This window comes from Nicotiana attenuata, chromosome 7 (genome assembly GCF_001879085.1).
Source record: "Nicotiana attenuata strain UT chromosome 7, NIATTr2, whole genome shotgun sequence".
In the NCBI taxonomy this organism is placed as follows: domain Eukaryota; kingdom Viridiplantae; phylum Streptophyta; class Magnoliopsida; order Solanales; family Solanaceae; genus Nicotiana; species Nicotiana attenuata.
In genome coordinates this window covers 98,543,769-98,555,785 of record NC_031995.1, presented here as the reverse complement: position 1 = coordinate 98,555,785, position 12,017 = coordinate 98,543,769, and the positions used below count along the sequence as shown (strand labels likewise).

Genomic DNA, 12,017 nt, shown 5'->3' with positions numbered 1-12,017 from the left:
TAGCTTTATTTAACCATTTCGCAAGTTAGGTTGTTATTTCCGCATTGTTAGGCTTACCTAGTTGTAGGAACTAGGTGCCATCACGACATGTTCATGGAGGGTGAACTGGGGTCGTGACAATAATATATATACTTACACTATACTATGCACTAAGTATCAATGCATTAGCTAATATTATATCGAATATAGCTTTTATATATATATATATATATATATATATATATATATATATATATATATATATATATATATATATATATATATACTTACACTATATTATGCACTAAGTATCTATGATAATCGTTAGTAGCTTATTTAGTTTTACCTACTAATTTGGGGAAGAAATGGTTTGAAGAGAAGAAACCCTAAACCCTACTAATTGAGGTTAATCATACGAGGGAGTATGATCGCTATGATCCTTACATAATTGCACATAATGTTAGGCAAGTGTATTATGCTCCTTATCCATTGCGGCGAAATAAGTCCGATTGGTGGGTTGTAATCAAAACTAAGCCTGCAGGTAGGGTGATAGTCGAGAATGTGTTAGATGTTGCATATCAAAACGATATCTCCAGTGTTCACCAAATAGTGGACGAACATTTAGAAAATGATTTGGAACATCCTGAGCACATATTGGAAGAAGTTGATATAAATGAAGTAAGAATTATAGAAAACGAGGAAGAAGAATGAACTGATGAAGCTCAAACTAGTGAGGAAGAAGAATTCTCTGACGAGGAACAATACGTCGATGAGCTTTAAAAAGTTGGTTTCTTTAATAACTCTCATTTATAGCTAGTTTCTTTATATGTTTCAATCTAAATATGTATTATATTATGCAGATGACAGGCAAGGATCGAGGTAACAATGACCCTAGTGGTTCTCGGGGTCGAGAAAAGGCTAGGAAACCAAAGAAGAGGGTAGAAGATAATACTCAATCTTTTCCACCCTCTTTTGATGTGCCTATGCCTATGTCTTTGCCTCCAGCCCAGGGCTATTCTGAGCTGCCACAGCATCACACGCCCTACGCCTTTGTGCAGACACCAGGTCTTTCATCACAGGGCCATAGGACTATACGTCCGACATACAGTCCACCTGCCTCACTACCACGTGGATCACACCCATCATCATCACATGGATCACATCGATCCATGTCATATCCACATGGATCACAGCCATCACGGTCACATCCACTCGGGTCACAGCAATCAGTATCATATTCACTGGCGGTCCATACAGCTATGTCGGAGTCACAAGGATCGCAGCCATCTTCATCAGGGACTCCATCTATTTCAGGCCTTCGACTACGAGATACTAGCTCTGACCCCCTATACCTTCCACACATGCCTCTGATATACATGTTTCGGACGGTGATGCTGATGCTGACGAGGAGGTGCATTACGATCAATATGGCAGGATCATCATAGTCCCTGAGGGTGATAGGTAACAGTTATTCGTTATTTTTACGTTTATTGTTTTGTAAAATTTTTACTAAGATATTAATGTGTTTTTTTATTAAATTGCAGGTTCATCCCGAGTAATGTTACTACGAGGATAATCACAAAAGCAACCAGAAAGCTTTACGATGGCCCTTATGCGTCTTGGAGTGAATTCCCATTCTCGTTGAAGGAGCAAATTTTCAATGAATTTAAGGTATAAATGTTCTTTTAAGCAGTATAATTATTTATATTTATGATATTTCCATATAATATTTAACTTTTCAAATACAGAGCAAGTGTGTATGGGAACACCGCTATAGCGCGGACGTGGCTGCAAATTTTCATCTCAAAGCTCGCAAGCAGTTGTCACATACTTTCTCCAAAGCTAGAAAGCTGAACCAGAATCCTGACTGGTTTCAGAATTTATGGGAGGATTTGCAAAGGCAATGGCTTACCGCAAAGTTCTTAGAGAAGAACAAAAAAGGAAAGAAAGCTCGCGCATCTGAGAAGGGAGGATCCTTGCACACTGGAGGTGCGATCAGCCTAGGGACGATAAAAAGAAGAATGGTACGTAATTGCTTAATTTATTATAATTTTCAAAGTATATCTATTCTGTTTATTAACTAAAATTTATGAGTTTTCAGGAAAAGAAGTTGGGGCGTCCGATGAACCAAGATGAGCTATTCAAGGAGACTCATATTGTAAAGAAGAAGAAAGAGACGGATCAAGAAAGGTTTAAGTATTTTGATTTACTTTTATATAAATTTTGAAATACTAATTCAATGTAATTTTTCTTATAGGGTCGCTTCACAGCTGAAGTGGAGGAATTCATACGCAGTCAGCCACCTGATGAGTCGGGCGAGCCAATCCAGCCTTCGGACGAGGATGCTGAAAGAATGTGGACGGAGGCTGTGGGCGGTCCAAAATGGGAAAAGGTATACGGGCTTCCTACTAATAAATTCCATCGCTATAAGTGTGGAATGCAAGGAATAGGGACTTCCTCGCAAGCCGAGCAACTTGATGGGGAGAGCCTCTCTACTATGCGGGAGACTGTGACAAAGCTCACATCCGAGCTAGAAGCGGCCAAGGAAAGAGAAAAGCTTAGAGATGCTCAGTACATTAGCATGCAAGCTCAGTACCACGGCATGCAAGAGCAGCTCAAATCTCTCCTAGCTTCTGGAGCTTTTCCGATTCCCCGGTCTCGTGAGTCATCGCCAAAGGCTCGCCTTCCCCGTGCTCGTTCCTCCCGTCCTCCCCGTGATCGTTCTTCCCGTCCTCGACAAGTAGACCATTCTCGATACCGTTATGGTGATGAAAGTTCATCAGACGGTGATGATAATGATGTCACGACCCGGATTTCCCACCATCAGAGTCGTGATGGCGCCTACTCGTGGTAGCTAGGCAAGCCAACTTAATCACCTTTCCATCACTAGCAATTATCTTTAACAGTTTATAACATCAATATAGAACATAAGTCTAATAAGAACAATAGCGGAAGTCTGTCTTAAAAATGGTGAATTTAAAATGCGGAATAGTCAAAACAACCTCTACCCAAGATTTGGTGTCACATTACTCACGAACCACTAAGAATAAACTAAATACAAAGGTCTGAAAGAAATATAACAGCTGTCTGTCTCGAAACAAGGAGGCAACAGTCTAAAAGAAAACAATGAGAAGAGACGTCGGGCCTGCGGACGCCTGCAAGGCTACCTCAGTCTCATGAATATGAATCGCCTGCTTCCGAACTACTGCTGCTGTTGTTCCTCAAAACCTGGACCTATGCAAAAATTGCACAGAAGTGTAGCATCAGCACAACCGACCCCATGTGCTGGTAAGTGTCTAGCCTAACCCCGGCGAAGTAGTGACGAGGCTAGACTGGACACCACATAAACCTGTGCAGTTATAGATATACAGCGGAAATCGAATACAAAGCAATTACCAACATGGGAGGGGAAACATGCTATGGGGAGTTACAATAATAACAATAATCCAGAGTAACAACTAAAGCAACTTAGGTTCACAGCGAACAAGGAATCAATACTCAAATGTAAACACATAGCCTCAATAATTGTTGCGGCGTGCAACCCGCTCCATAATTACCATTGTTGCGGCGTGCAACCCGCTCCACAATATCATTGTTGCGGCGTGCAACCCGACCCATATCACTTATCATATATCATTGTTGCGGCGCGCAACCCGATCCTCATATATTATTGTTGTCGGCGCGCAACCCGATCCTCAACATCATTGTTGCGGCGCGCAACCNGAAGAGAAAATATTGGGTGCCTGAAAAATTGGTCTACGCGAACGCGTTTGGTAACACGCGAACGCAATGAAGGCGGCCTGAAGCTTCGCGAACGCGAGGACTTTATCGCGAACGCGGAGAAGGAACAGGGGAAGGTATGCGAACGCGAGCCTAAGGCTGCGAACGCGAAGAAGGAATTCACTGGGCAAAAATTGAAGAAAAATCTGCCACCAATCTAAGTGCAAAAACACACCGAACCACCTCCAATTCACTCCCGAGCCCTCGGGGCTCCTAACCAATCACACACACTAGCTCAAAAATATCCTACGAACTTACTCGAGCGATCAAATTGCCAAAATAACATCAAAATCATTGAATCAAGCCTCAAACTCATCATTTCTATTTCAAACTTCATAAACTTCCAACTTTAGATAATTAGGTCTGAAACACGTCAAACGACGTCCGATTTCGACCAAACATTACAGAAAGCGCTTAACACATATCTAAGACTTGTGCCGGGCGTCGGAACCAAAATACGAGCCCGATACCACAGTCTTTTACTCAATTTTCATTTCCATTTTCCTTAATAATTTCAGAAAAACAATTTCACAGAAAAATTCATTTCTCGGGCTCTAGACCTCGGAATTCGACTCCGGGCACATGCCCGAGTCCCATATTTTTCTAAGGACCTTCCGGGACCGTCCAATCTCGGGTCCGGGTCCGTTTACCAAAAATGTTGACCGAAGTCAACCTTAAATATTTTAATATCAAAATTCTTCAAATTTTTCACAGAATTCACATAATTCAACATAAAAGCTTTACGGTTACGCGCCCGGACTGCGCACGCAAATCGAGGCAAGTAAAAAATGAGATTTTCAAGGCTTTGGAAGCACAGGATCAATGAGGAAACAGGTGATGACCCTTTGGGTCGTCACAAGTTGAGTCCTATTTGCTATGTGGTAATTGTCGAGTACGACGTATAGTCATGGTGACGAGTATCTATACGTTGGTGTCTAGCATGACCGTGAGTCTTTAAATTGTGAATATCTTGATTTCGTTGTATTCCTCTTACCTTGGTGATGATTCCTATTTGTTGTGAAAAGCTTGTGAAAGGAATTTGTGACCTATGAACATCGAGGAGCATTGGCTCAAGTTATATTACAAATGTTAAATTATATGAAATGATTAAACCCTTTGGAGCATTGGCTCAAGTGGTAAAGTGAGATATAAAATAAAATTGAAAGAATGAGAAAGAGTATTTAAATTGTTCCCTTGCCGGGATATTGTTGCTTATTGATTATTTTCCCTTGCCGGGACGTTGAGATTATTGAAGTTGTACCCTTGTCGGGATTTAATTGTTTTATTGTGTTCCCTTGCCGGGATTTATATTATTATTTTGTTTATTCCCTTGCCCCTTGTTTGTGATTGTTGTTTGGGTGAGGAAGAGTGTTAAAGCACGAAGGGTGATGTCGTGCATTGTTTGTTTATTGTGAGGAAAGAGTGTAAAGCACGAAGGGTGATGTCGTGCATTGCTTGCTATTGTGAGGAAAGAGTGTAAAGCACGAAGGGTGATGCCGTGCCGCACGATGTACCATTCCGTGCCAATTCTATTGATTATATGTGAGGAAAGAGAGTAAAAGCACGAAGGGTGATGCCGTGCACATTTTATTATTCTAATTGCTTGGTGAGGACGAGAGTAAAAGCACGAAGGGTGATGCCGTGCACTTGTCTTTGATTTTCCTGATTTTTGCTGATAATTGAGTTATGTTGTCCTTTACTTCTATTTATTGATTTTCTTGTTGTTATCGGTTCAAGTGTATTAATTGTCTTATTCCACTATTATTGAGATTTTTTATGTTGGCATTTTCCTTTATTGTTTTACTTGTTATTATTGGCTCGAGGTATCCTTGCGCAACATTATGCTTTGAAATTATGCTATAATTGCTACATATTTATGTGATTTAATTGCTACTTGAAATTTAGCATACTAAATGTTAAATTGCCTATTTGCTCCTTAAAGTCCATAATTAATTGCCACTTGTCATTATTTGTTTTCTTCCGTGAGTCATAATTATTGTGTACTTGTTGTCTTATGAATTCGTATTAATTATTGCGTTTGTGGGAGTAAATTTCATTTGGAAGAACTGTAGATTTAACGAAATGGGAGCGAGTGGTACCCCACCACGAGATTAATGAAATGGGAGCGGGTGGTACGCCTACCACGAGATTTAATTATTGAGAAATGGGATCGGTTTGCACGCCTGCAACTAGATATGTACTGACGGTGAAATCTGCTTTTATTTCCCTTATCCGTGTTAGAGTTAAATTAGTGATGTTCTTTATTATTTTCGAGGCGGTGTTAATGGGAGACTGGAGGTATGGAGGCAGACCCTGGAGTCTAAAGGTTTCAAGTTGAGTAGGACTAAGACGGAATATGTGGAATGTAAGTTCAGCGACGTGATGGGGGAAGCGGATGTGGAAGTGAGGCTTGACTCACAGGTCATCCTCAAGAGAGAAAGTTTTAAGTACTTAGGGTCAATTATCCAGGGAGATGGGGAGATCGACGNAGTCCCATATTTTCTAAGGACCTTCCGGGACCGTCCAATCTCGGGTCCGGGTCCGTTTACCAAAAATGTTGACCAAAGTCAACTATAATCATATTAATATCAAAATTCTTCAAATTTTTCACAGAATTCACATATTTCAACATAAAAGCTTTCCGGCTACGCGCCCGGACTGCGCACGCAAATCGTGGCGATAGAAAATGAGGTTTTCAAGGCCTCAGAAGCACGGAACAAATGAGGAAACAGGTGATGACCCTTTGGGTCGTCACAAATGATGTACAAAACACTCATTGACTTTTATACGCTTTGAACTAGACAAATAGAATTGGTTTTCTATTGGGGTTGTAATAAGAGTTAACTTAGTTTGGTTAGCTTAATGTGGTAGTTCTATTGAACTTCAAACTTTGTTGGTTTTAATGTTGTTTTTGTGTTGTTGTTGTTGTTGTTGTGTTGTTGTTGGTATTGTTGTTGTTGTTGCTTGTAATAGGGATTTGGTATGACTGGCAGGTGGTGTAGCTGCCAAAAGTGGCAGTTTCTGCCAAAATAATACCCAGAAAAGCGACCAACTTTGGTCTCTTTTTGGTCGCTTTTCTATTAAAAAAAATAATTTTCTGGCAATAGCGACCAAAGTTGGTCGCTATTTACCCAGAATTCTCAAAAAGCGACCAACCTTGGTCGCTATTCCATTAAAAAAAATAATTTCTGGAAATATAGCGACCAACTATGGTCGCTTATATTTAAAAAAAAAAAATAAATTCTTGATATTAGCGACCAAAGTTGGTCGCTAAGTTTTAAAAAAAATTAAAAAAATTAATAAAAAAGCGACCAACCTTGGTCTCTATTTTCTAGATTTTAAAATATAATATTTGGATTAGAGACCAAAGTTGGTCGCTTTTTTATGATTAATAATAAATAAATAAAAAAGTATTTTACATTTAGAGACCAACGTTGGTCGCCAAAATTATATTATTAAAATAATATAGCGACAAAGTTGGTCGCTATAGTCTTTACCCGGAATATTTGGTTCTTTTACCTTAGAGACCAAAGTTTTTTGGTCCCTAAAATAAAGGGACCAGCAATATTGCGACCAGGCATGTTTGGTCGCTTTTAGGCCTATAAGCGACCAACTTTGGTCGCTTTTTGTGGTCGCTTTTTACCGGATTTCTAGTAGTGTCTCTTCTAGCTCAATTATATTAGTGATTTGTTTATCTACCATAAATTCTTCCTACTTTGGGAGATTGTATTAAAGTTTCAATTCTTCTCTCTTTTCTTGGCATTTTTAATATGAGGATTCATATTTTCTTATTGACATATTAAAATTCTAATAAATTAAAAAAGATAATACATATACTTACAAGCAAAAGATATCAAAAAAATAGTAAATATAGATGCAAAGTAATAAGAAAAGTATAGAACAATTGAATCTGGTTTAACAAATAGTCATAGATAACTTGATATTACTTTTGCTGTTTCAATATTTTTGGTGTAATGCCGGGAAATCTTGTCAAAAAAAGAGTTCGCAATTGTTTTCTGCAATAATATTTGACAGAATATTTTATGAGACGGTGGACTTAAAAGTCTGGAAAGGCTAAAAGGAATATAAAAGATTAAGTAAAAACCAGTTTAAAGAGAAAGTAATAAAAGTAATGCGGGCCCTGTGATAATAATGATAATATATAAAAGAGGCAAGAAATATATTCACACGTAAGTTACTATTCTTTTTCCCAAATTATCTCTATCGGTCCCATAGTTTCCTTATTTATAAAAGATATACTTTTTTTGATATACTAAATTTTTTTTTAAAAATTCATTAAATCAGATACATCTATTTAATACAGTATCAGAAAAATTTGAGTCCCCCTAGATGTGGGGCATCAAGCAGTTGCTTGAGTGACTTTACCATTGAGCCGCCCCGGGGAATAACCTAAAAAGAGAACGTCATATAAAATGGGTTGGAGGAAGTAAATTATTTGGCTTGCCTTAATTTCCCCTTTCATTCTTTTTCCTCTTTTATATAGGTCTCAAGTATTTTTGGGGTTATCGGGTCAATTGAGTTTGTGGTTCTGTACAAATTTATTAGTTTTATGACCCTACTGTTCTTTTTACACGTGTGAGATTATTTGTACACGTAGGAGATATATCTTTTACACATAAAAGATCTGAAAAGGTCACCTTCTTAATTTTAAAATTATAAAGGAGCAAGATATATAAATAGCACGGTATTTGTCGGGGGTAGGATGACTTCTCAGATGACCAAACGCTAGGCTATTTTGGGGTCGGACCTTTCTATTTAGATCTTATTTCATTTTACTATGCAGAAATTGAGACAATTCCCTTGCACAATAAGTTCTTTTGAACACTATTTTTTTTAATCACAATAATGTGGACTTGGAATGTTTCTAATTAATTCCTCTCGACGGTTCTCTTGTCAGATGCAGTGATCATAAAAAAAATGTCACTATGAATACACAGTCAAACAAATATCTAAATAAAATATAGTCCTATGTTTATGGATGATTGTTGAACTCTCTAGAAGTTTTTAAAACTCAGAATTGTATTGCCCGGTCCTAGGATTTTGTTTTGTCCTCGCTTGTAAACGCACACAATCATATGTTAAATGTCTGGGTATATTATAAAGAGCTTAACTTCTATATACTGATATAAGTTATTTAAATAATATAACTATGCGTAAATGATCATATAAAATAAAATTAGTAGCCTAAAAAATAAAGTAACTACTTGCTAAAACATGTTAAACCACTAATGATGTAGACATATTTTTTATTGTTAGTGTATACAAATTAAATTCATATTTTAAAAACATATAATAAAAGGACAATGCCAAGCTTGATATAGGTAATAAGGTCATTAATAAATTGCAAGGAAATTAATTTTATTTTGTGGAGATAATAAAGGCTGCAGCCGCTCCATGACATGAAATGTTTGGCATGCTTTAGTTCTAAGTTAGGACCACTTAACGTAACCACAGCATTTAGGATATTTTTGTTTTTTTTATTATATTATTAGTTGACAATTTTTAAGCATATCATTTTCTCATCACAGACTGCATTGATGTTGTGACGTCCCAACTGCGAAATTAAGATGATTTCATGGGCCGGCGACTGGGTCCCCACTCTATGGATTAACAAAATAATTGAGGATTAAAAGCGTGCTAACGACACATTATAAAATGGATTGACTTTTCATTCTTTTTTACTATTTTATCTTTTAATTTTTTGGCTAATCCAATAAATATGCTGCTTTGCAATAGATGCTTGAGTGATGTTTATCAACGGAGTTGGATTTAAGATTTAGAGAAGTAGATAGGCAGAGGCGTAGATATATATGGTGTTTTGAGATTTAACGTTTTAAGCTCCATTCTTAAATAGATTAATATGTTAAAAAAGTTTATAGCTATGTTATACTCCCTCCGATCCGGTACACAATATCACATATACTAATGATATTAGACGTGGTGGGCGAAACCTGGTTAGCATATTTGAATGTAATTCCATCACCATCATTATTTATATTTATAGTATAGAGGAAGAAGAAAGCAAACAAAACACCAAAAGTGATGCTTTGTTAATTAAAGCCAAAATGCCATGCATGAAGCTAGATTTTTATGGCGTTTCTTGAATATGTTGAGGCAGCATTATTTTAACACCCTTTTGCAGGACATCATGTTCTGCTTGTTACAAAAAAAAAAAGACTTTTCAATAATACAGAAGAGGAAATGCTGAACTAATACTTTCAATAAATAACAACATATATACTAGCATATAGATCAAACATATACATACAGACACTTGTGTAGCTATTTTCTCCATCCTCGCAAATCAAAAATTAAGCTTGTGACCGTCAAGAGTAGATCATAAAACTGTCTCTCTTGACATTGGTACTAAGGCAAACCTACTACACTAAATCAAACACTGCCAATGCAAAAATATATAAGGACATGACCAACTAAATACTGATATATTTGTCTCACGAAGAAATAAACAAGAAAAGTTGTCATTGCAAGAATGGCCTTAAATATGCAGCCATTTTGCGGACATGACAACTAAGGGCAAGGGATAGTCAAGTAAAGAGTTAAAATCTTCCTAATTGCAGGCTAAAAACTGCAACCATAGGAAAAGAGATGAACAAAGATGCAACATAAACTCACTGGTTTAGCCAGAAATCCGAGGAAATCATTTAAAAACAGATCTCCAATGGCCAACGCGTGAAAAACACCTATATATGTATGACAAGTGTGGAACATTTTCAAAAGAAAGGTCTCATAGGACAAGAAGGCGAAGATGGATCAGTATTATCATGAATATGCTGATTGTGAGGATCAGAATTATGAGTATGAACATTCCCAAAGTGAAAATTAGGAGGAAAAATGAAGTTATTATTTGTGTCTAAATCATCCCAAACTGGACTTCCTGGACCCCAACCTGCTGGTATTGCATTAAACCAAGCCTCAGCCATTTCATTTTCACCCCATACCAATTCAGTTGATTGTAATGATACACCTTGAACTTCATCACAAGCAGTCACCTCGCTCGATCCTATTCCCGAGTCCTCGTCTTGATTGTCAACTTCAGGTGGTGGCGGGGGCGGAGGTAGTAACTCTATATTTAAAGGTTCCAACTGAAGGCTTTCTGATTCTTGATCAGGCTGCTTTGATTCAACACTTTCTATCGACGGTCCCTCTCTGTCTTTACCAAGAAATAGTTCAGGGAAATTGAGCTTAGCATTCTCTCCTCTAAGCTTAAACGCCTCGCGATCATAAGCCATAGCTGCATCTTCAGCTGTATCAAAAGTACCAAGCCAAAGACGAGTCCGATTTCGAGGAAGACGAATTTCAGCAACCCATTTACCCCAATGTCTCTGTCTCACTCCTCTGTAAAGCTTCGTCGTATTAATAGGTTGCAATTGCGGCCTAAACAAACCCTTACTATCTTGCCCTAATCTGCTCATCATCATCATTCTTCCCCTCGGACTTAAATTTAGCGTTTCATTCCAGTACTGCAACAGTTGCTGCTGATTCTGTGATTGTCCTGCAAAATAGGGAGGGTAAGGGCATTGTTGAGGTGAAAATGAGATCATTTGCTGCTGATTTTGATACTGGGGGGGAAACAGAGGAGTTGTGTTTGGTCTGATTTGATATAAATTTTCTGTTGACTGTTGTGTTGCGTCAAAAGAAAAAGGAAAAACAAGCTTTGAGGAGGGAGGAGGAGGAAATGACATAGATATGGGATTATTATAAGGAAGAGAGGATTGTGAAAGCTGTTGGTGAGAGTAAGAAGAAGATTGAGAATAGCTGTATTGGCGTTCGGGACTTCTGATTTTCTTGAAACGTCTTTGGGAAATGGAAGCTTCTGGCCTCCTTTGTTGCCTTTCAAAGGTATTATCATCAAAATCCCTGCCTTTATTATCACAATCCATTTCTTCTCTAATACTAGCTCTTCTTGATTTGCCGTAATCCTCTTCAATTGCACGATTTTGCCACTCGCTCTCTTGAGTTCAAAGTGAATGAAGAATTAATTAGAGATGGTTTGAAAAACTCAATACTAAGATCTTAATTTGGTTGAAAAAGCAAAAAAGTGGTCTGATATGGTCTGAAACTAAGAGAAAACAGAGGAAAGAAAGAGCTGAATTGGTGAACAAACCATCGCAAAATGTAGGCAAGAGAAAGAGAGAGAGCGCGAGCGAGCGGCGTCGAGTAAAGAGAGAAGAAAAATCCAAATTGTGAAAATGAAGGTGCGTAAAAGAAGGGGAAGT

The 12,017-nt window shown here is 37.9% G+C and overlaps 1 protein-coding gene across 1 annotated transcript; it reads right to left on the bottom strand.

Annotated features, from left to right (window-relative positions):
• LOC109229557 (ethylene-responsive transcription factor ERF054-like) lies at positions 9,966-12,017 on the bottom strand. The gene has a single exon (XM_019395037.1). It carries the CDS (start codon positions 11,679-11,681, stop codon positions 10,512-10,514), a length of 1,170 nt encoding a protein of 389 aa, XP_019250582.1. The 5' UTR covers positions 11,682-12,017; the 3' UTR covers positions 9,966-10,511.